General features: G+C 39.6%; 1 protein-coding gene and 1 long non-coding RNA gene across 2 annotated transcripts in view; one reads left to right on the top strand and one right to left on the bottom strand.

Annotated features, from left to right (window-relative positions):
• The window catches only part of vcpip1 (valosin containing protein (p97)/p47 complex interacting protein 1), a 29,895-nt gene extending 14,046 nt beyond the window's left edge, over window positions 1–15,849 (bottom strand). Inside the window, exons 1-2 of the mRNA XM_043689264.1 lie at window positions 12,790–15,849; window positions 1,743–1,829 (exon numbers count right to left, since the gene is read on the bottom strand). Of these exons, the coding sequence (XP_043545199.1) occupies window positions 1,743–1,829; window positions 12,790–15,397 (2,695 nt within the window). The 5' untranslated portion in view covers window positions 15,398–15,849. The remainder of the gene's footprint in view (window positions 1–1,742; window positions 1,830–12,789) is intronic.
• Window positions 15,850–16,123: 274 nt separating this feature from the next.
• The window catches only part of LOC122549437, a 17,930-nt gene continuing 12,265 nt past the window's right edge, over window positions 16,124–21,788 (top strand). The window contains exon 1 of the long non-coding RNA XR_006311530.1: window positions 16,124–16,544. This is a non-coding gene — a long non-coding RNA (uncharacterized LOC122549437). The remainder of the gene's footprint in view (window positions 16,545–21,788) is intronic.

The raw sequence follows: 21,788 nt of genomic DNA, 5'->3' as shown, positions 1-21,788 counted from the left end.
TCCCCCAAGTCCCTCCTCCCTACCTTTTATCTTAGCCTGCTGGACACACTTTCCTCCTTCCTGAAGAAGGGCTCATGCCCGAAACGTCGATTCTCCTGCTCCTTGGATGCTGCCTGACCTGCTGCGCTTTTCCAGCAACACATTTTCAGCTCTGATCTCCAGCATCTGCAGTCCTCACTTTCTCCTCCTTAATAAAATCAACACCTTATTCAGGACACTAAATCTGTTGATTTTTTTTCCTCTAGTAATCTAGTCAATCACACTCTTCTGCTAACTTCCCATATCATTCAAGTAATTTTTGCCAAGCAACTATCTAATTCATTTAAATTAATTAACAGATTCTGAATAAATAATTTGCCTTTTAGTATATTTCACAAACTCAGAAGTTCCAAAGCACTTTACAGCTAATATATTTTGAAAGGTGGATACTGTTCTAACTTGGGACTCTGCTTCAACAATAGTTTGTGGAAAGAATTCCATGTTCCAACCACTAGAGGGAAAGGGAGAGTGCAAGCAGAGTGGGAGAGCATACATGGAAAGTGGGGGTTTTGGAAAGGGTTAGTATTCAATATCCTTTATGAAAGGAATATAAGGTTTGCCTGCAATAAGAGTTCTGAAAAATATTTTATGTAAAAACTAGCATAAAGGTCAGCATGATCAGGAGGCAACAATCTTACTATCTTACATAGCTTCCAAAATGGTACACCGACACAAATAATTAGTGTCCCATCTCTTATGGCAGTTGAATATATGATGTATGAAAGCTTGGTAATGGACCGAAAATATATATGAATGATCAATAGGTGCTTTTCAAGACTGCAGAGATATAAGCAGAAGCCAGTGGTTGGAACACAGCAAAATGTTTAGACAACATAAAAAGATAGAACATAGCTGATATGATGATGATGTGTGCATCTTTCAGTTGTGCCACATTTGACAATGTCAACTTCAGGCCAGTGGAGCTGGTACAAAATAAAAGAACTGTTTCTGTGCTGTGTAGTTTACAAAAGTATTAAACCTAGCAATAAACTTAGCTATGAGTTACATACCATTACATCTTTATTTATCAATAATCAAGTTAACGATAATCTGATTGTGTTGTGTGCCCACTGCAATAGCAGAAAGCTTTAAGTATTCACTTAGATAATTGCTTAATTAATGTAATGCTAGTTATTCTCAAATATGTATGTTGAATGCCTGGGTGACAGCAAAAGATTCAGCAATAATTGTTAAAAGCAATCCACTAAATTTCCCTCCAATCATAATATTAAACAATTTAGGGTGCTTTTCAATTTAAAAAAACATCTTCCTGAAGTTCATTCAACAAAGTATTGAAAGTTTTCCTTTATTAACAAAGTAGTTAAACAAGCATGAAGTTAAAAGAGAAAATGGGTTTGGAGTAATTCCAAGCACTACAGTTCCGACACTCAAAACAATCAAGTAGAAAAGAAATGCAATCGTATGCACATTTCAGTTCACAATCTGAGGCAGAATAATAACAATGTTTCCACATGAAGACTGTGACATTTCCTTGTCGAGTGGAAATACAAGTACAGTTCACTACATTAAGACAGCTACTTTGCACATCATGTCTCCTAGCAGCTAGCTGTCAAATGACACTTGTAGTTTAGTCGTTTTTATAGCAGAGACATATCAACGCTAATTTACAACTGCAAAAAAAAGTACTCGCCTATTAAATAAGTAATATAGAGTGATGAAAAATGCATCATGATTCATCTTACCTACATCTTTCTTCATTGTGTTATAGAATACTCCACCTTGTTCAAATAAATGTGGTAACTTCTTTGCATAAGACCAAACATCTTCACCTAAACAATGATAAAATGAAAAGTTATAATTCTGAGCATAAAATCATTCACAATTACTTTATTAGTATTCTTTGCATAGGTAACTAGCAGGATAAACAAGGAAGCAGTTAATGTAATATAATTGGATTTCCAGAAAGGCTTTTGATAAGATGCCACACATTAGATTAGATTCCCTACAGTGTGGAAACAGGCCAACAAGTCCACACCAACCCTCCAAAGAGCAACCCATCCAGCCCATTCCCCTACATTTACCCCTCACTAATACACCTAACACTATGGGCTATTTGGCATGGCCAATTCACCTAACCTGCACATCTTTGGGCTTTGGGAAGAAACCAGAGCACCCGGAGGAAACCCATGCAGAATGTGCAAACTCCACACAGACAGTTGCCCGAGACAGGAATTGAACCCAAGTCCCTGGCGCTGTGAGGCAGCAGTGCTAACCACTGAGCCACCGTGCCACCCAAAATAAGCTAGAGGCCATGAATTTTGGTGGTAGTATATTAGCATGGGTAGAGGACTGTCAAATTAATAGAAAATAGAGAGTTGGGAATAGGACATTTTCAGAATGGCGACCTGTAACTAGTAGAGTATCTAAGGGATCAGCACTGGGGCCACAGTTATTTACAAAATGAATTGGATGAGGAAAGTAAATGTACTATTGCTAAATTTGCAGATGACACAGAGATAGGTGGGAAGGCATATGGTGAGGATGATGCACAGAGTCTGCAGAGAGATCTGGACAGATTAAGGATGTGAGCAAAAACTTGACAGATGGAGTATAGTGTTGAAAAATATAAGTTATGCACTTTGCCAGGATGAATAGTGGAGCTAACTAATACAGGAAGACTGAAAAAGACTACAGCACAGAAGGACCTGGGAGTCCTTGTGAATGAATCATAAGTCATTGTCCGTAAAAATTCCAACATACAAATTCAGCGGGTAACAGGGAAAGCGAATGTTCATCTTTATCTCAAAGGGAATGGAGTATAAAAATAGGGAAGCTTTGTTAAAATTATAGAAGGCACTAGTCAGACAACACATAGAATCTAGTGAACAGTTTGGTCCCCTTACCCAAGGAAAGATATAGTGGCATTGGAGGTGGCCCAGAGAAGGCACAATAGTTTGATCCTGGGACTGGAGTGTTTTTCCAGTGAGGAGAGATGGAGTAGGTTGGGCTTGTGCTCATTGGAGTGTAGAAAAATTAAAGGCAATCTTATTGAAACATACAAAATTCTAGGGGACTTGTCAGGGTATGGTGGGGTTTACAATCAGAAGCATAATCTCAGAGTAAGGGCTGGCCCATTTAAGATAAAGATGAGGAAGGCAGTCACTCTGCAGAATTCTGAGGCTGGGTCATTAAATGCAACAAATGCTAGCCTAGCCAGAGACACCCACATCCCATGAATAAGTTTTTTTAAAAATTCAAGCCTGAGATAGACAGATTTTTAATCAGTAAGGGAATCAAGGGTAATGGGGAAAAAGCAGAAAAGTGGTGTTGTGGATTATCAAATCAACCATAATCTCGCTGCATGGAAGAGTAGTCTCGAAGGGTTGAATAGCCTAGTTCTGCTGTAACTTCTTAAATGGCAATCTCAATCAGATGACCTTATGCAGAAACAAAAAGGTAATAATTACTTGCCTCGCTAATAGCTAATTATGGTGTTTTGGAATATATAATTGAATTCAACTAGCATAACTTTCATCTGAAACCAATTTTAATTTAAAACACGTTTCACATTAGAATCATAGAATCCTTACAGTGCAAAAAGAGGCCATTTAGCCAATTGAGCCTGCTTCAACCCACTGAAGAGTACCCCCACCGAGATCCCGCATTTACCATGGCTAACCCACCTAGATATCCCTGGACACTACGCACAATCCATCTAACCCACATGTCTTTAGACTGGAGCACCTGGAGGAAACCCATGGAGACATGGGAGAACACACAAACTCCACACAGAGAGTCACCCAAGGCTGGATTCAAACCCAGGTCCCAGGCGCTGTGAGGCAGTAGCACTAACAACTAAGCCACTGTATATTTTTGGACTTGATGCTCTGCATGGCTCTAACTAAGATAGGTTAATAACTCAATCCCAAGGTTCATCAAATATGTTCTCTAAACAGGTACTAGGAAGCATGCAAGAATAGGTGAATTACTTGTCCTGAGATTTTACTTCAAGGCATGGGAGTGCCTGAATTTAACAAATTAGTTAACGGTGCTTCAACAACCTTAAATCAAAATAAAACTGGAAACATGAAACAGCTTGCATGTTAGAATGGCCTCATTTTGCATTAGTAATGATGGTGGCACTGTTGGCATTCAAGATCATTACTCCTCTGATTCTGACAATCAGATGCGCAGTTAAATGTGGAAATCTGGAAGTTCTGATGTATGAATCCATGTTTCCATATAGGATATTCTGTTGCAGCCTGGCCAGACTGCAATCAGTAGAATCATGAAACTGATTAAAGCCTGCATCGGGGCACAGGGTACTGCCTCTACCTCTGAGCCAGGAGGCATGGGTTTAAGTTCTACCTGCTCCACAGACATATAATAACAGCATTGAACAAGTGGATTAGAAAATATTAAAAACTATCTTTTCACACTTGTCATAAAAATCCTTTAAAGCTTCTACCTTGGTGAATGAACTACAACTAGACTTTTGGCTCACTTACTAAATTCAGAATTACTGGACCTCATAGGTCCTGAAAATGATCATATTTGTGGAATGGCAAATTTCTCTATTATGACTTTAATAATAGTGTCAACTAATTTGTTAAATTGAGGCAGTCCCATGCCTTGAAGTAAAATTACGTTTAAAATAAATACTTCTTTGAAAATAAATGTTTACGTCCTATGAAGTTCTATCTTAATCCCATGTATAAGTACCAATCACTTATTTTACTCTAAACTTTTTAATGAGAAGTGCTGTGAGTGTGACATTAAACAAAGCTAATGTCTTTAAAATGGACAAAAAAGATCTTGTAAAATGACTTCCAGACATCACACGACTACCCTTGTGGATTGCAGTTCAAGACTACATTTTCCAGGAAAAATCAAAAAATACCCTTTGAAATTCAATAAACATTTCCAAGGAAAAAAACCTACAAAAAAGCCTTGACAATGGATGGCCCTAGTAGTTGTGAATAGCTCTTACAAGCAACCTTGATTATAACATAATGGATAAGCTCTGTGCCCCTGCCCTAGGCAACCCAATACTGTACTTAATGTGGAAATATCATTCACTAGTTTTGGGATAGCAATCAAATTACATTTTAAATTGCTTATGATATCTTGTCATGATTTGGACTGGGATGTACAAAGTTAAAAATCACAAAACACCAGGTTATAGTCCAACAAGTTTATTTGGAAGCACTAGCTTTCGGAGCACTGCTCCTTCATCAGGTGATTGTGTCACACAACCACATATAACCTGGTGAGCTGCAACAACCGAAATTTTGGGCAAAACAGGCTGGAAGGATTCTGAGACACACCTTCAAACAGAGTGAGAGTTCACCAAGGCAACTCGAGGAAGCTTTCATAAATCAACTGCTGTTTTGCTGACAGAGTCAATGCAAACTACAAGTGTCGCAGAAGTAAGAAGAAACTTCTCTCTTTCAAAGCCTGCCTTACCTACTGAGTCATCTGTACATCAACCTCAAATTACTCAATTACAGAACCATCTTTCATCTTTATACATATTATTTGTCCTTACCTTTAATTTTTGTATACATACTTTTAGCTAATAATGTTACCACCTTTTACTCAAATGAATTTCAGCAATAGTTATGTAATAAATTAACATTTACCTTCTTCAAAGCACAAAGCTTTGTAATTTTTTTAAAAGTTGAAACACTTTAAAACTATATTTCTGTCTACCAGTAGCATACAGGGTTATAGGAATAGAGTGGGAACTGCTCAATCAGCTACTGACAGACTTAATTGCCTACTTCTGATCCTATGTTCCTGCAACTGAGGCTGTGAACAGTTACAAAGAGGAACTGCAATTGAAAAGCTACAAATTTCTAGGTGACATCTAATTCATAATGACATTATTTTCATCAGTACAATCTAAATTCACATTAGGCTTATGTACAAGTGGTTCTATGCTATGTTAAATAATTTGTTTCTTTTAAGAACAAACAAACCAATACAATGGTAACCTAACATTTTACTAATATTGTAGCTGTCAGTTCCACATGAACTCTGTCTTCTGATACTCAACCCAGCCCATGTGTGAGCCTCAACACTGAATGCCAACAGGGGAATTGATTGCTGGATGCAATAAACACGTGTCATCAATCTTGTGCTTTCACCCTTTCGTATTTTAATATATTTTGTTCTTTCTTTCCAATATGTGAAAGAATGTTGGGTACTCTTATTACTTCATTTACTAAGTCAATGTCATTGTTTGTTTACTCAGCATTTCAAAGCGTGTTTTTTTTGCCTCCTTGACTAGTCAGTTATTTGCTTAATAGCAATAAGATACATGAATATAAGTGCTTTGTGCAATTTCAAAGCAAGTCAAAAACAAAACTGAGAATGCTGGTTAAAATGAACTCATTTAAATTGACTAGCGAAAAAGTGATAACAAAAGAAACTTAGTTTTTGTAAAGTGAAGGAATTTAAATCAAATGGTTCAGTTCAGATAAAACAGAACAATCATATTTTAGCATTATGCTGTAGGTTCCTTTTTGATTTTAAACAGTAATAAGTTGATCTCCTTGTACCATAGAATTGTTTCTTCAAAATTATACACAGAATTATGTAATACTTTCATTATCTCAGAAAAATGGACATTCGGGTGACCATGTGAATTAGGCGCAGGACTGGGCCACTCACCCTCTTGAATCTGCTCTGCCATGTAATACGATTATGGCTGAACTCATTATTCCACATTCTTGCCTAACTCCAATAACCCAGATATACTCAGAATATATCTATATCTTCCTGAAAAATATTGAAAGTCTTTGCTGCTGCTGCCTTTTGAGGAAGAAGTTCCAAGGATTCACAACCCTCTGAAAAGAAATTCGAACGTGTCTTAAATTAGCGATCTCTCATTTTTAAAAGCTTTGGATTCTCCCACAAGACAAAATATTCTTTCCACATCCAAGGCGTCAAAACCTCTCAAAACTCTTGTGTGTTTCAATCAAGTCATCTCTTACTGATTTAAACGCCTGTGGACACAAGTCTGTATTGTCCATTCTTTCCTCACAAGACAACTAACCTGTTCCTGGTATTCAATAAAATCAATGTTGAACTGCTCCAAACATCTTTATATCCTTAAAAAAGGATACCAGTACTATAAACAGGACTCCAGATATGGTGTCATCAATACCCTGAATGACAAGCATAACCTCTGTAATTTTTATAGACTCGCAGACATTTAGAGCACATCAGGTGGTTATTCAGTCCATTGGGTCTGCGCCAAAGATCTGATTACACTAATGCCCTTTTCCAACTCTTGGCCCGTTTCCCTGCAGGTTATAGCAATGTGAGTAAACACTGCTTAAAAGCTACAAGATCTTCTGATTTTGTACAGTACAATCTGCCTGCATAATATGCAAAACAACACTTTGCATTTTATCTTGGTACATGTGACAACAATAAATCAATCAACTTAACAAACCTTTCAGGCACTAAGATCAAGAATCTCACTCCTTCTAGGTAAAAAAATCCTTTTGAACCCTCGTCTTGGTCTTCTTCTCCTTACTTTAAATCTTTGGCCCTTGAGTATTGACCTCTCTACTAATGGATAAAAGACCTTCCCATCTACTCTCTCTATGCCCTCATAATTTTATACATGTCTATCAGGTTCACACTCAGCTATTACTGCTCCAAAGAAAACCCTAACCTGGCCAATCCTTCCCCATAGCCCAAGACACCCAGCCCAAGCAGCATTCTAGCAAATCTCTCCACGTCTCACCATTACCACACTACTCTCAAAATAATCTATAACACTTTATTAGCTTTCATAATTGTTTGCTGAACAAGCATACCAACTTCCTGTGATTCCTGCTCAAGAGCACCTGGATCCCACTGCATCTCAGAGCTACGCAATAGTGTATCTCAGTATACACTATTTAGTTCTCTCCATCACTGTTTATTCTGCACAAATAAGATAAAGTCAGGAGAAAGATCACCTGTTGCAATCGTTTACAACTACCTAATAAGAATTAACCGCAACTGCCTGAACAAGCTACTGCCAATGCACTTGGTTTAGTGCATGTATACTGCCAGGGTTTGAAGACGCAAACATGCGCTGGAGTCTCAGAATTTAAATATTGCTTCAAGCAGCTCAGGCACGTGCTGAAATCTTGTGCAATCCACCAACAGTATTCTAAAAAAACATCATTGTCACATGAGCTGCAACAGTGTAAGTAAAAGATAAAGCAACAAGTTTCAAAGTGTACAAGTCCACATGATTATCCTCTAAAAACATTCTGCTGCTCCTCAGCTGCTTCCAGCTGCAAGGCCATTCAAGAGATACATATACCATAATGGTCTGTGAAAAATTAAACAGTTCATTCTTAAAATCTGCCAAGAAATATTTGATGTGGTAAATTTCCAGCAATCCAATTCATTGTTCTACAATCCAAGTATTTTCAGCATTATAAACTTCATGGACACTACAGAATGAATTAGTTATTTTAAAGTACGAGCAACATAACATGTACTGTGTGTGTATTTGATCTCAGCCTAAGATAGAAAATTCCAAATGTTTTCTAAATTAATTATATTTACCACTTAATTTACATTATTCAATTTCAGTAACTTTAATCTGTCAAACTGGAGTGCAACTCTAACTCGCTAGTTAATCCTTTTGTTGAATTTTCAGATTTACCACATGTTTAAAGGCCGACCTGTTTCACACTAAATAAAGTTCTAAAAAGCTATTCTCTCTTCAGATGTAAGTGGACTCCTGCAATGATCCAAGTATCTTTAAGGGTACAATTTGAATAGTTTTTTTTTATTTGCAATAAATGAGGATCAATGGGATTGAACGCTAACAGCTTACAACAAATGATGTATAAAGTGCCAAATGTATGATATTAAACAATTACAGCTTATACTCCTCACCTACTGATATCAAGATAAATCTCCCAACTGAAGTGCATGCAGAAAAAATTAAGCAGGAATAAATACAAGGATATCTAATTTTCTATTGCCTCATAGGCCTGTTTTTCATTCTTAAAAACTCCATCGTGACTAAGCACTATTCCACATTTAACTGAAATTTGAATGGAACAAACACAAAAATCATCACTGGTTGTCTGAAAATGAAAGAAGCAATTTCAACAGGCACTTTCATTTCTCTGCAAAGATGAGAAGCGGGTTAAATTTTGACAATGTTGTAACATTAACTGTAATTGGCACAGGTTAATGCTCTAGGGACAAGGGTTCAAATCCCATGAGGTCAGCTAGTAGAATTTTAAAGAAAATAATTGATAAATCAGCACTATTTCCTTAAATGCTGTTCATGAACCTATTATAATAAAAATCCATCTGATTCACAAATATACTTTATGTAGGTATTTTTATGACCAAGTGAAGAGAGAGAATTGGCTTCGCTCTTTTGTAAACTTTGCTTGGTCAGTTGCAATAAATATTTTGATTTCTTTGTCATAAATCAATTTGTTGGACATGTGTAAGGGAGGAGGGACTTGAATCCGTACCTTCTAGTCCAGAGGCATGGACTCTTCTGCTATGCCGTAAAACCGCCTTATTTCTTATTTTAGCATTCAGCTATCTCATTTCAATTATAACATAGTTAACTAGGCCAAAATTAAGGAGTAAACTTATAATGCTTTGTTGACTGCAAGGAACATTCATTTAATTACCCACTAATCCTCAAAAAGTAATAAACCAAAACTTAAAAACACACACACATAAACATAGGTAATAAATTTAAAACGAAGAAAATGTTTCATGTGGATAGGAAAAGTAGACTTTGCAGATTTTTGAAAAAGGTTTACAGTCTTGAAATGTTCGATTTGAAAACAGAGGCCAGTTATTCAATTACAACAACAAAAATAAAAATTGCTGGAAAAGCTCAGCAGGTCAATTAACTTGGTCATAAAAATACCTACATGAAGGATATTTGTGAACCAGATCGGTTTTTATGATGATTGACAATAGTTTCATGTACATTAGAAGAATTAGTCCTGATTTATCAATTTAAAAAAAAAATCTACTTGCTGCTCTTATGGGATTTGAATCCATATGTCTAAAGTATTAGCCTGTGCCAATTACAGCTAATGTTACAACATAATCAAAATTTAACCCATCTAACATCTGAGGAAGGGTCACTCAACCCAAAATGTTAACTCTGACTTCTCTCTACATATACTGCCAGACCAGCTGAGCTTTTCCAGCAATTTCTGTTTTTGTCTCTGATTTACAGCATCCACAGTTCATTTAGTAAGGTGGCGTATTTAGTAAGATGGTGTATGCTTCTAATGTATAAGTCTAAGTTAATAAAGAAGTGCAGAGTGATTAGTTCCAGTTCTATGCTTCACTAACCAGTTTTCTGGAATACAACCTAATTGAGCAGTCATTACTTTGTGGGGTAGAGAAATTCTGACGAGTCACAACTTTGGAGTGAAGAAAGATCCCCTTACCCTACTTTAAATGCTTAAATCCTTATTCTCAACCTGTTGTAGTCTCTTTAGATAGAGGATAAAGCCTCATAACACTGACCCTGTCAAGCCCTTTAAGAATTGTCTAAGCTTCAATTAGAGCAGCTCTCATTCTTCTAAACTATGGAGATTGAATGTCTGAGCTACTGAATCCCACCTTATAGAATAACCCTTTCATTTCAAACTGTATGCAGCTCCACCAGCAGTCAAGAAGCTCAGTAACATCCAGGGCAGAAAAGGGCCCACTTGAATGCTACCCCATTCATCACTGGTGGCTACTATGGCTAAAGTGTGTACCTCCTCCAAATTGCACTATAACAACTCACCTAGATTCCTTCAATAGCATCTTCTAAACTCATAACCTTTATTATATTAAAAAAAAAGGACAGCAAATACACAAGAACACCTCCAGCTGCAAGCTTCCTTCCCAGCCACACATCATAGTGACTGAGAACTACATTGTGGTCCTTCACCTTAGCTGGGTTAAACTCTTTGAACTCCCTTCCCAACAATGCTGTGGATGTACCTTCCCCCCAAGGACTGCAGTGATTCAAAAGGGAGTTCACTACCACTTTGTCAAGACCATTACAGGTGGACAATAAATACTGACTAGCTAGCAATGCCTACAGCCCATTAATTAAATATAAAAAAACAATTTCTACTCCTGCCCACTACCCAAATTCCTGCTGGAATTGCAAATGTATACAGAGGGTGAGATACAATAATTTTAGTGTAGTAGTGCAATAATTGACTGAACTGTGCTGAAAATAGCACAGTAGTACTGAAACAAACTTTGGAAACTGCTGTTTCCTCCAAATAAGATGAAACTACCTTAATTAACAGAAAATTAAAAACAAGAAAATTGTTGTTGGGAGAGGAAAGAACAACTTCAGTATCAGAAGGCGAAAATCATTATATTCCATCAGGACATTTATTTCAATTTTCACATAAAATGGACAGAATTGGAAAATTTTCACCATAACGTGGTTAAATGTTCCAAAATCTAATGTAATCATGCTTTTTCAGTCATCTTAAGCTTGGGACCTTCATAATATGCCTGGATTTACTTCCACTGCAATAATAACAGAAGTTTGAACTTTGAATCATGGCAAACTCAAAAAGTGCAAAGGTTCAAGGCTTCAGATATGAATGCGGCCTATAAAATCGGACTGGTGTTCAAACAGACTCTTCAAACCTTCGCTAATCATATAAACTACAATATTTACAAAACATACTAATAACAATAAGTAAAAATCAGTGAATTGTTTATTTTACTAGTTAAGTGTATCTGAATTAAGTAATTTTCATCCAAAGTTCTATCCCATTTCTACACCTAATTTATATTACCGCAAAAATACCCAGTGAGAAAGAAGTCTTAAAAGACCTTAAAAAGAAACAAATTACACCAAAGATGTGCAGGTCAGGTGAATTGGCCATGCTAAATTGCCCACAGTGCAAGGTGCATTAGTCAGAGGGAAATAGGTCTAGGTGGGTTACTCTTCAGAGGGTCAATGTGGACTGGTTGAGCAGAAGGGCCTGTTTCCACACTGTAGGGAATCTAATCTTAACCATTTCTCATCTGAACATTCAAATGATTGGATGAAATTATCAGATAATGCATATGTTTACTAATCAATGTGGAAATATAATTCTGCTGATTATATTTGAATTTGTGATGTCAAAGACGTAAACACAGAAAACAGTATAAACATATTAAGTTCTGGAACAAACTTAATAAAACTAATACTCTGTTAATGCGCAACAAATGTCAATATATTTTATAAAGTGAATTTGCAACAAAACCACAATGCAGTCTGTTCTACTGTCCCAAAAACATTTGACATCACATAATCTAATTATGATCAAGGAACAGCCGGGTGGTGATATATTAACTTTGACACATCATGGTACCGACTGCATCACTGCTCTCTTGCTTCACACTTGCTGCTTACAACATCAAAACACATCCTCAAGACATATGCTCACAAACTCAGAAACATAGAGTTATAGCCTTGCAGCATAGACTATTTCGTTTCTTAAAAATAATTTGGAAAGTAAATATATTGCTCCCTGTTTCACAATATTAATAATGCGAAACAAAATAATCAATAACAATTCAAACATAAAATGTGAACTTTCCTGTAATCTTTCACTCTCCGGTGTTGATTGACCTAATATATTTTTAGCATTTACATCAGCTTTCCACTTTTAAGTTTTCTTTTCATTTTAATAGCTCCCAGTTGCAGAATCCTATCACAATAATATTCCTACATAAGTTAATCAGAATTAATAAAAATAAGATAATGTAATTTCTCACCCATTAAGGTTGCTAGAAGGCAGAGGGAAGACATTTCAAGATCAATATGCTCTTGCATCTCCTTAACGGAAGCTCTACCAGATGCTTCAGGTTCTTCAGTTTTCCAGGAATGAGCTGCAGATGTTGAAGCAGCAGGAACAGATTCCTTGCTGTCTTTCAGAATCTCAACAGAAACACAATCACCGTGTTGCAGAGGCAAAACCTCATTCTCCCATCCCACTTTAGGTGGGTGCAGTTCCTTCAGAGGAAAGCCATGCCGTATACATTGCAAACGCGGGGGAAGGCTAAATTCTTTAGCTATGCTTTCTTGAAACTCAGAAAATGTTACAGATGCTTGAAGAGTCAGTGTTGCCTGTCGTCCATCGCTAGTGGTTACTCTAATCTTTTTTACTTTGGATGGTGATGTGGAATAAGGGGACTTAATGGGAGTGGCTGGAGCAGACGATGACCCATCTTTAACAATTCCAGGAGAGGATGGTTGGCCTGGTACCTTCTGATCTTGGCGTAATTTGTCAGTTTTCCGCTTTTGCACAGTAGCTGCATGGTCGGTAATATTCTGCTGAATACCTCGTTCAGTTTTGCTCATGTTCAGTTCTTCTTTATGCAGAGTCTTTGATTTCTGACCCATTAAAATTATTTTGGTTGGTAAATGTGGTTCTGATGCTGGTTCATCTTGCAAGTCACCAACTCTACGACTGTGTGCCCCTTCAACAGTGACCGGAGTATATTCATCAGGATTTTTTTTAGCTGTATGATGTAATATAGTGTTAACAACCTTCTGAATCAAAATTTCACTTCCAAATTCACCAGGAAAATGCTTAGTAACAAGCTTCATAGCAACATCATAAACATTACTGTTTAGCGTCACATCACTTTCATACTGAAACCAATAAACAGTTTCTCGAACCACTCTCCCATTCCATTCCAAAGTTATTGGGAATGCCTCAGGTAGGTTATCATATTCCTTTCCTTCCCAGAAATGCTTGTAGCCACAACCACATTTACCTCCAGCAGATCTGGTATTAGTTCGATCTCCATCTAAATACACAACAGAACCATCCCCTTTGACATGGCGCATAGAAGTACCATGACACCAGTTGCAAGATGTTAAGTGACTCAAATTGTAATCTGGCACCAGTACATCTTCTTTAGGATCATATGAGCAGACCAGATGATTGACAGGAAAGCTGTAATTTTTGTCTGGTTTCAGTTGGCCATAGGTGCTTGTAGCTAAGTTGTACAGCTTTCCTCCTGGAGCTAACCATTCAGCAGGCACATGAAGTTCAGAAAGAGCACCACAAATCAAACATTTCTGCAAACGATTTTCAATTACGGCCTTCTTTGCAGCTTCAGTAACATCTTCAGGTTGTATTCCAATCACCCCTGTCCTTCTGTATATATACTGATGAACATCTGCTACCAGAGAAGGGTGAATATCATGTGTCTTCAAGAAAATTTCTTCCATGGCAGCAACTAGCCTCTGCAAGTACTTGTCCTGCAAACTTCGGTCACCTCCTAAAATACAGTTGTCATCTTCAAACTGGATGTACTTCCGAATAAGCTCCTGTGGTACACCCCAAGCTTTGGGCAACAGTTTCAAAGGAAGCCTTGGTAAAGGACCCCTTTTTATCCCAACCAAAGGTATATAATGGTTGCGTCCTGAACTGCTCCATGCAATACAAATAGGTTTATTTAGCTGTCCATCCTTACCCCAACATTTTTCTGCAGGGACTAATCCTGGGAGAAAAGTAGCTGAATAATCACCACAACTTCTCATTCCACTCAGGGAATCCAACAAAATTATTGGACGATGTAACACATTGGCCAACCCAAAGATATGAATATTACGTAGACCTAAAGGTACTCCTTCAGGAGGAACAAACAAAGGATCACACTCGTTAATGATATCCTCCCATTCTGCTGCATCAATGAAATCATGAAATAATGCTTTGTAACGATCCAGGTTTACCTTAAAATGCTGTTTGAGATTTTCACGCAAAGCATGCCAAAAAAGTTCTCTTCCTACTAAAGCCCTGGACACAGCATGAACTAAACAATGACCATCACCATCCACATGTACAGGGATTAAACGCTCTTGATTACTATTTGCCTTCTTGATTTCCTCAAGGGTATCGTGGAGGTATAAGAGACTCCCTGAACGGTCTTTTCCATAACCCATAGTCCCAATATGCTCTGGATCAATAAGGAAAGCTCTGTCACCCAACAGGGCACAATCAAACATTTCCCCTTGGTTCATCGCTTTCAAGAGCTTGGCTTTCCCAGTTTGCTTATCCATGCCATACCGGGTCAAGATGGGAGACAGCAGTTTACAGTGGTAATTGGACAGTCCCATCACTTTCACCATTTCGGTGCCCTTTTTTGGGGCGGTGACTCCCAGCAAAGCATTCCTTAGCAGGTTGTGCAGCACCACATCTGGGTCGGTGACTTCCTCTATATTGACTAGATTTCTTTGTTCATGGCGCTGGCCGCATTCAGTACATTCTATACTGACTCCATAGGCTGGGAAAAACAACCGAGCCTGGCACTTGGGATCCGGACACGTACCCGACAGAATACGTTTGTCTTTTTTCTTAGATCCTTGCAACATTGTTTCATTGATTATTCCTGATTATAGTACAACCAGTCTATGTAATATATATGTATATATAGTCGTTAATGCTCACAGTGTCATAGTCAGTTGATAATGGGAAAGACTGCTCCTATCACCAATATTCTTGAGTGGGAGACGAAACACGGAAGTACTCTGTTTCCTCCTCTTTCTCCTTCCACCCTCAGTTTCCGTTATGAAGCGAAACGAAACAAATCCCTTTTACTGAAGGCAGGAGACAGCCGTGAAGAAAGGGAGAGAGCTAGAGAGGGAGGGCAGGTTGATTGACTGTGGGGACAGATACGCATGCGCCGGGGTCGCGCCTCCTCTTGGGAATTGTAGTTTCCTGCCGAGCCCATGGCCGTCGGCTTTGCGGGTGGAACATGAGTCGTTCGAACTACAAGTCCCAGAGCGCATTGAAGTGAGCAGCGGGCTAGTTCATGGAGAGGAGGACGCGAACTGCTGGAGCAGCGAAAGGCGTGCTGGGAGTGGAGGTGATGATTATATCGCGTTTGTGTTTTTTTCCTAGCTTTTTGATGTCGTAATTTCTGTGGTAATGTGGTCCCGTGACCTTATCACCCGATTAAAAATTATTTTCACAGGCTATCACCCTGCCTCACGAGTTGATGCCCTGTAACTGAGGGCACGCGTGTGTTTATGGGGCTTTCAAATGTGTGATGTTTGATTTCCCCACCCGCTCTTGTGCAGGGAGGAGTTGACCGATGGGGCTCGCTGTAAGTTTTTGTCAGTTTAGATGAGGAGTTGCTAGGCCTGCCGCGCGGTTACCAAGGAAAAGCCGGTGTCATAGTTACCCACCATTGTCTGCCTTTGATGACGTTTAATACCCCGCTGCGCGCCTGCGCTGAGTCGCCGGTGACGTCAACGAAATGGCCGCTGGTGGTGGGGCAGACGGTGAGAGGTTGTCGCGACCTTCTCATAGATTCATTTCCCAGCCGCTTAAAGCTGTAATAAACCATGCTCCGAATCGAAAACAGAAATTGTCGGAGAAACTCAGCAAGTCAGGCAGCATCTGTAGAGAGAGAGAAGAATCTGAAGAAAGGTTCACTCAGCAAAACAAACCAAAGACCTGCAGAAGCTAAACATCAGAAACAAAATATGAAATTGCTGGAAAGACTCAGCTTGTCTGGTAGGTTCTTCGAAAGGGTCACTGGACCAGAGAAGTTAACTCGGCTTTGTCTCCACAGATGCTGAGAGTGTGTTGCTGGTTTTCTCTCCACTGATGCTGCCACACCTGCTGGGTTTCTCTAGCAATTTTGTTTTTTTGTTTCAGATTTTCGGTATCTGCAATTCTTTGGCTCATCCTCACTGGTTATATAAAATCAGGCAGCATTCGAGGAACCTGACCTGCTGTGCTTTTCCAGCGACACACTCTCAACTCTGATCTCCAGCATCTGCAGAGCTCACTGTCTCCTCTCCACAGATGCTGCCAAGACCTGCTGAGATGTCCTAGCAAACTCTCTGATTTTTTTTTATCTGTGGAAGGGTCACCGAACTCAATGTTGACTCCTGTTTTCTCTAGAACTTTGGAGTTTTACGGGTGTAGATAGAGTGTGGGGATGGAAAAAGGGCAACAGGTAAGGGAGAATCAGAGGAGCAGAAGAGTAGCTGTATTGGACAGGACCCTTCGTCAGGACTAGGGAAGGGTGCTGAGAAATGGGGAGTTGGGGCTGGTGTGGTCTGATCAGTGGCTTCAAGATATGAAAGATTGGGTGAATAAACAATTTCTATTGATTGGAGATTCTAAAACTAGGGGGTATTCCAAAAAGTATGTTCAGACTGTTCAGGAGAGCTATTCGGAAGCACGTCTATGCACAGAGGGAGGTAGATGTTTGGCACTCAAGATTAGAGTGGTGCTGGAAAAGCACAGCAGGTCAAGCAACTTTCAAGGAGCAGGAAAATTGATGTTTCGGGCAAAAGCATCTGCAGTGCCCTCTTCTGCCAAGATGTTTGGAACTGTCTTTCATAAACATAGGTGGATGCTGGATTGGTTGTTAATTTTAAATATGAGAATTGTTTTGTTAACCAAAGGTATTAAGGGATAAGGGCCAAAGGCCACAGATCAGCCAAGATCTTATCAAACGGTAGAATAAGCTCAAAAGACTGAATGCCCTACTCTTGTTTATATATTCCCATGAGCTTGTTTCTCTCTCCACTGATGCTGCCAGACCTGCTGGGTTTCTCTAGCAATTTTATTTTTTTATTTCATATTTTCAGTATCTGCAATTCTTTGGCTCATCCTCACTGGTTATATAATAAAACAATGTAAATTTTGTTGAAAAGAAGTTATGAAAAAGCTCTGAAGCAAAAATATGATTACTTTTTTAACATTTCTGAACCATTTGTCCAAGTTTCAATGTCAAATGGTGTGGATTTAATTCTGCACCAGCTGAGGTTATCATTAAGGTCTCAACTTCTCAACCTCTTCCCCTCCGGTTAAACCACCACCAGTCATCTCCCTGTAATGAGACAGCAACCCTATGGCAACTTTACCTTTTACATCTTGATAATAATGCAGTATATGTCATTTAAAAAACTAAGAAATTGCTCTTGTTTAGTTACGGAGAAAGGTCTCAATGTTGTTTTCCTGCTATGTCTCATCTTTCTCCCACAAATCAACATTTTAATTAGATATTAGCTGTGGCCACATATCAGTTATTCACAGATATGTGTTCATTCCTGTTTCTCTTTGAATTGTCTGTCACACTCTAAAACCTGTGAGGGGAAATCATGATTTCAGATAGTATCAGTGGTTTTTCACACATTTAGAATTTGTTGTGATTTTTTTCCAAGGGAATGGAGACAGCAATGCAAATGCTTCCAGTTAACAGTTTGTTAATAAATTCCATAACGAGCTCAGCTGTCTTTTCAGTGTATTATTTTCAATTGGGTCCACTGGTAAAAGAAAACGTGCAGCTATTGTGAGACAGTGGCAGTCATGAATACCAATGGGTGCTATGAATCAGATTCTCTACAGTGTGGAAACAGCATGCCACCTGGACCAAGCCTCACACCATATCCCCATAACTTTTCATTTCCCATGGCTTATCCACCTAGCCTGCATATCCCTGGACACTACAGGGCAATTTAGCATAGCTAATCCACCTAACCCACATATTTTTGAACTGTCAGAGGAAACTGGAACACCCAACGGAAACCCACACAGACACGGGAGAATGTGCAAAGTTCAAACAGACAGTTACCCAAGGCTAGAATTGAATCTGGGTCCCTAGTGCTATGAATGGCAGTGCTAACCACTGAGCCACCATCCCTTACACAGTTAACTGTTGTGAGAAATGGAGATTGGGGAAACTTTATGGCCCACCAGCCAGAGTACTTGCTGGACCGCGTGAGCACAAATTAAAATTGGTCTGCTTTTCCATCCAAACACAAGCTGTCTGATAGGCCTGCCGTTAGGCCAATGATGCCATTAACTGGCCCATTTAATGGTTAGTTAAGGGCCTGTTTCTGCACCTGCTGCAATAATGTGTTTGGCTGGAGAAGCAGAAAGGAAGCAGCCATTGTGTTACTTCATATCAGGTAAGATAACTTCTTTTTCAAAGAGCATAATTCCCACTTTACCTAATTCAACTTCAAGTTGAATATGGGATGAGAAGGGGTGGCATTATACTCTCTAACCACACCACAACCATAAAATTCAGACCTTAAACACAGCCTTTCAACCAGAACCACAGAGTTATCATCACAGGTTTACGTTTGTGAATGTGAATAATTGAACTTTTGAAAAGGGATAAATGGCAGGTCGGGGAATTGAGACTTGTCGGGGAATTGAGACTTGTCAAGTATACTATTCTGACATCGACCAGAGTACTAAGGAGAATCTGATGCTCAATCATCCTTTGCAAGAGAAAGCCAGAAGAGCACATGATGGGAGTGTAAATAGAAGAAAGTGTACCCAGGACATAAAATCCCTACAGTGCGGAAAGAGATCATTTGGCCCATCGAGTTGACATCCAGAATCATCGCCAGCCCCAGCCTCCTACCCTATCCACATTTACCTTGGCTAATCCACCTAGACCAAAATCCTGGACACTACATATATTTAGCATAGCCAATCCACCAAACCTGCACATCTTTCGATTGTAGGAGGAATCTAGAACACCTGGAGGAAACTCACACAGACACAAGGAGAATGTGCAAACTCCACACAGACAGTTGCCAGTGGCTCAAATCAAACCTGGATCGCTGGCACTGTAAGGCAACAGTGCCACTACATCAGTTGTACTCCCCAATAGTCAGTGATCTGCAAATGACAGAGTGCTGATGTCATAGGATTCTGCATGCCTCCAAGTCTTACTCTCACCCAAAAAAAGCAAGAGATTATGCTATCTTTTTAAATAATAGCTGTTTGGATATCCATGTCATCAAGCTCTTTTTCCTGAGGTTCTTACACACTTGATGTAACTGCAAGACACCAACTTCTGTCAACAGCTACCAAATTTTATTAAGTACAGTACAGTACAAGCTTTGGAGAAACCCTGAACACTCTTTACCAGGTTTGCGAGTCGTGTCCAGGGTTGCTCTCTCTGGAGCTTACGGGGTCATGGAAAAGCTCTCTCTGAACAAAGGAAACAGTCCTTCCTTTACACAAAGTCTTTACATCACAGTTAGTAATGCCCACAAGACAAACCCCAGCCATCCCACTCACAGTCACATGCCACTCAAGACAAACCCCAGCCAATCCCCCTCACAGTCACATGCCAATCAAGATGCCAAGTGACCACCTCACCTCCAGAAACAATGTAATGCAAATCATCCCTTAATGGCCAGATCTGGTGTGAATTGTATTATTTAAGTACAGGGAGAAGTCAGAATTCCAACTATGATGTTCTTATTGTTTTCATCCCTATTCAGAAATCAATGTAAATTATTCCGAGTGGCAAGGAAATGGCCAAGTAAACCTCCCACATCCCACCTATAAGACAAAGACACACCACACTACCCCAGGGTATTCAATTTCTTACAGGTCAAGATTAGAGTGGTGCTGGAAAAGCACAGCAGATCAGGCAGCATCCGACAAACAGGAAAATCGATGTTTTGGGTAAAAGCCCTTCATCAGGAATGAGGCTGAGAGCTTCTGGGATGGAGACATAAATGGGAGGGGGGTGGAGGGAAAATGGGTGGGGCTGGGGGAAAGGTAGCTGAGAGTGCAATAGGTGGATGCAGGTGGGGTGAAGGTAATAGGTCAGAGAGGAGGGTGGAATGGATAGGTGGGAAAGAAGATGGACAGATAGGACATGGTGCTGTGCTGGAAGGTTGGAACTGGGATAAGATGGGGGGGGGGGAGGAGAAATGAGGAAACTGGTGAAATCCACATTGATGCCATGGGGTTGAAGGGTCCCGAGGCGGAAGATGAGGCATTCTTCCTTTAGGCGTCGGGTAGTAAGGGAGTGGTGATGGCCTTCTTGCAGGTCAGCAGAGCAAATTAACTCTTTAAAATCGCATCCGTCCATTTATCATTCCATGATGACCACCTCGATGGCACTAGCACCTTCTTCATAAGAATCTTACTGCCAGTACTTCAGCAAGCTATTTACACACAACATACAATGATTATAACAGCAAAAATTACTAGTCCATGGAGTAGATAGAATCTGCAGTATCCTCCCATGTGGAAAAAAAAGTTTACCAGTAAAGTCCTTAAATCCATAGTCCTTAGTGATCACTCCGCCCCCTCCAAGTCAAGTGGAAGTGAGCCAGTCATTCAAAATCTCCTTCTGTAAAGTCCAACCTGAAAATAAAATCCAGTCTGTCCTTGCACACCACTCCACAGAGAAATCTGAATTATTGGATAAAGGCAGTTAAATACTTAACAAAACTGACGAGACTTCCATTCTTGTGGAGATGCTTCAGATGGAGGATACCAGCGCATCTGAGCATGCAGCAGCTGCAGCTACTGGCTAGGTGAATGTACCATTCTTTGCTGATTCTGCTCCTGCTCTGCTGTTAAATGTAACAACGCCAACTGGCTGTTGTGATGTTAGACAATAGACAATAGGTGCAGGAGTAGGCCATTCAGCCCTTCGAGCCTGCACCGCCAGTCAATATGATCATGGCTGATCATTCCTAATCAGTATCCTCTTCCTGCCTTATCTCCATAACCCTTGATTCCACTATCTTTGAGAGCTCTATCCAACTCTTTCTTAAATGAATCCAGAGACTGGGCATCCACTGCCCTCTGGGGCAGAGCATTCCACACAGCCACTACTCTCTGGGTGAAGAAGTTTCTCCTCATCTCTGTCTTAAATGGTCTACCCCGTATTTTTAAGCTGTGTCCTCTGGTTCGGCACTCACCCATCAGCGGAAACATGTTTCCTGCTGCCAGAGTGTCCAATCCTTTCAAAATCTTATA

The sequence above is a fragment of the Chiloscyllium plagiosum genome, chromosome 4, assembly GCF_004010195.1.
Source record: "Chiloscyllium plagiosum isolate BGI_BamShark_2017 chromosome 4, ASM401019v2, whole genome shotgun sequence".
NCBI classification, from domain to species: Eukaryota; Metazoa; Chordata; class Chondrichthyes; order Orectolobiformes; family Hemiscylliidae; genus Chiloscyllium; species Chiloscyllium plagiosum.
Note: the sequence above shows the minus strand (reverse complement) of the source record. Positions and strands in the feature narration are given on the sequence as shown.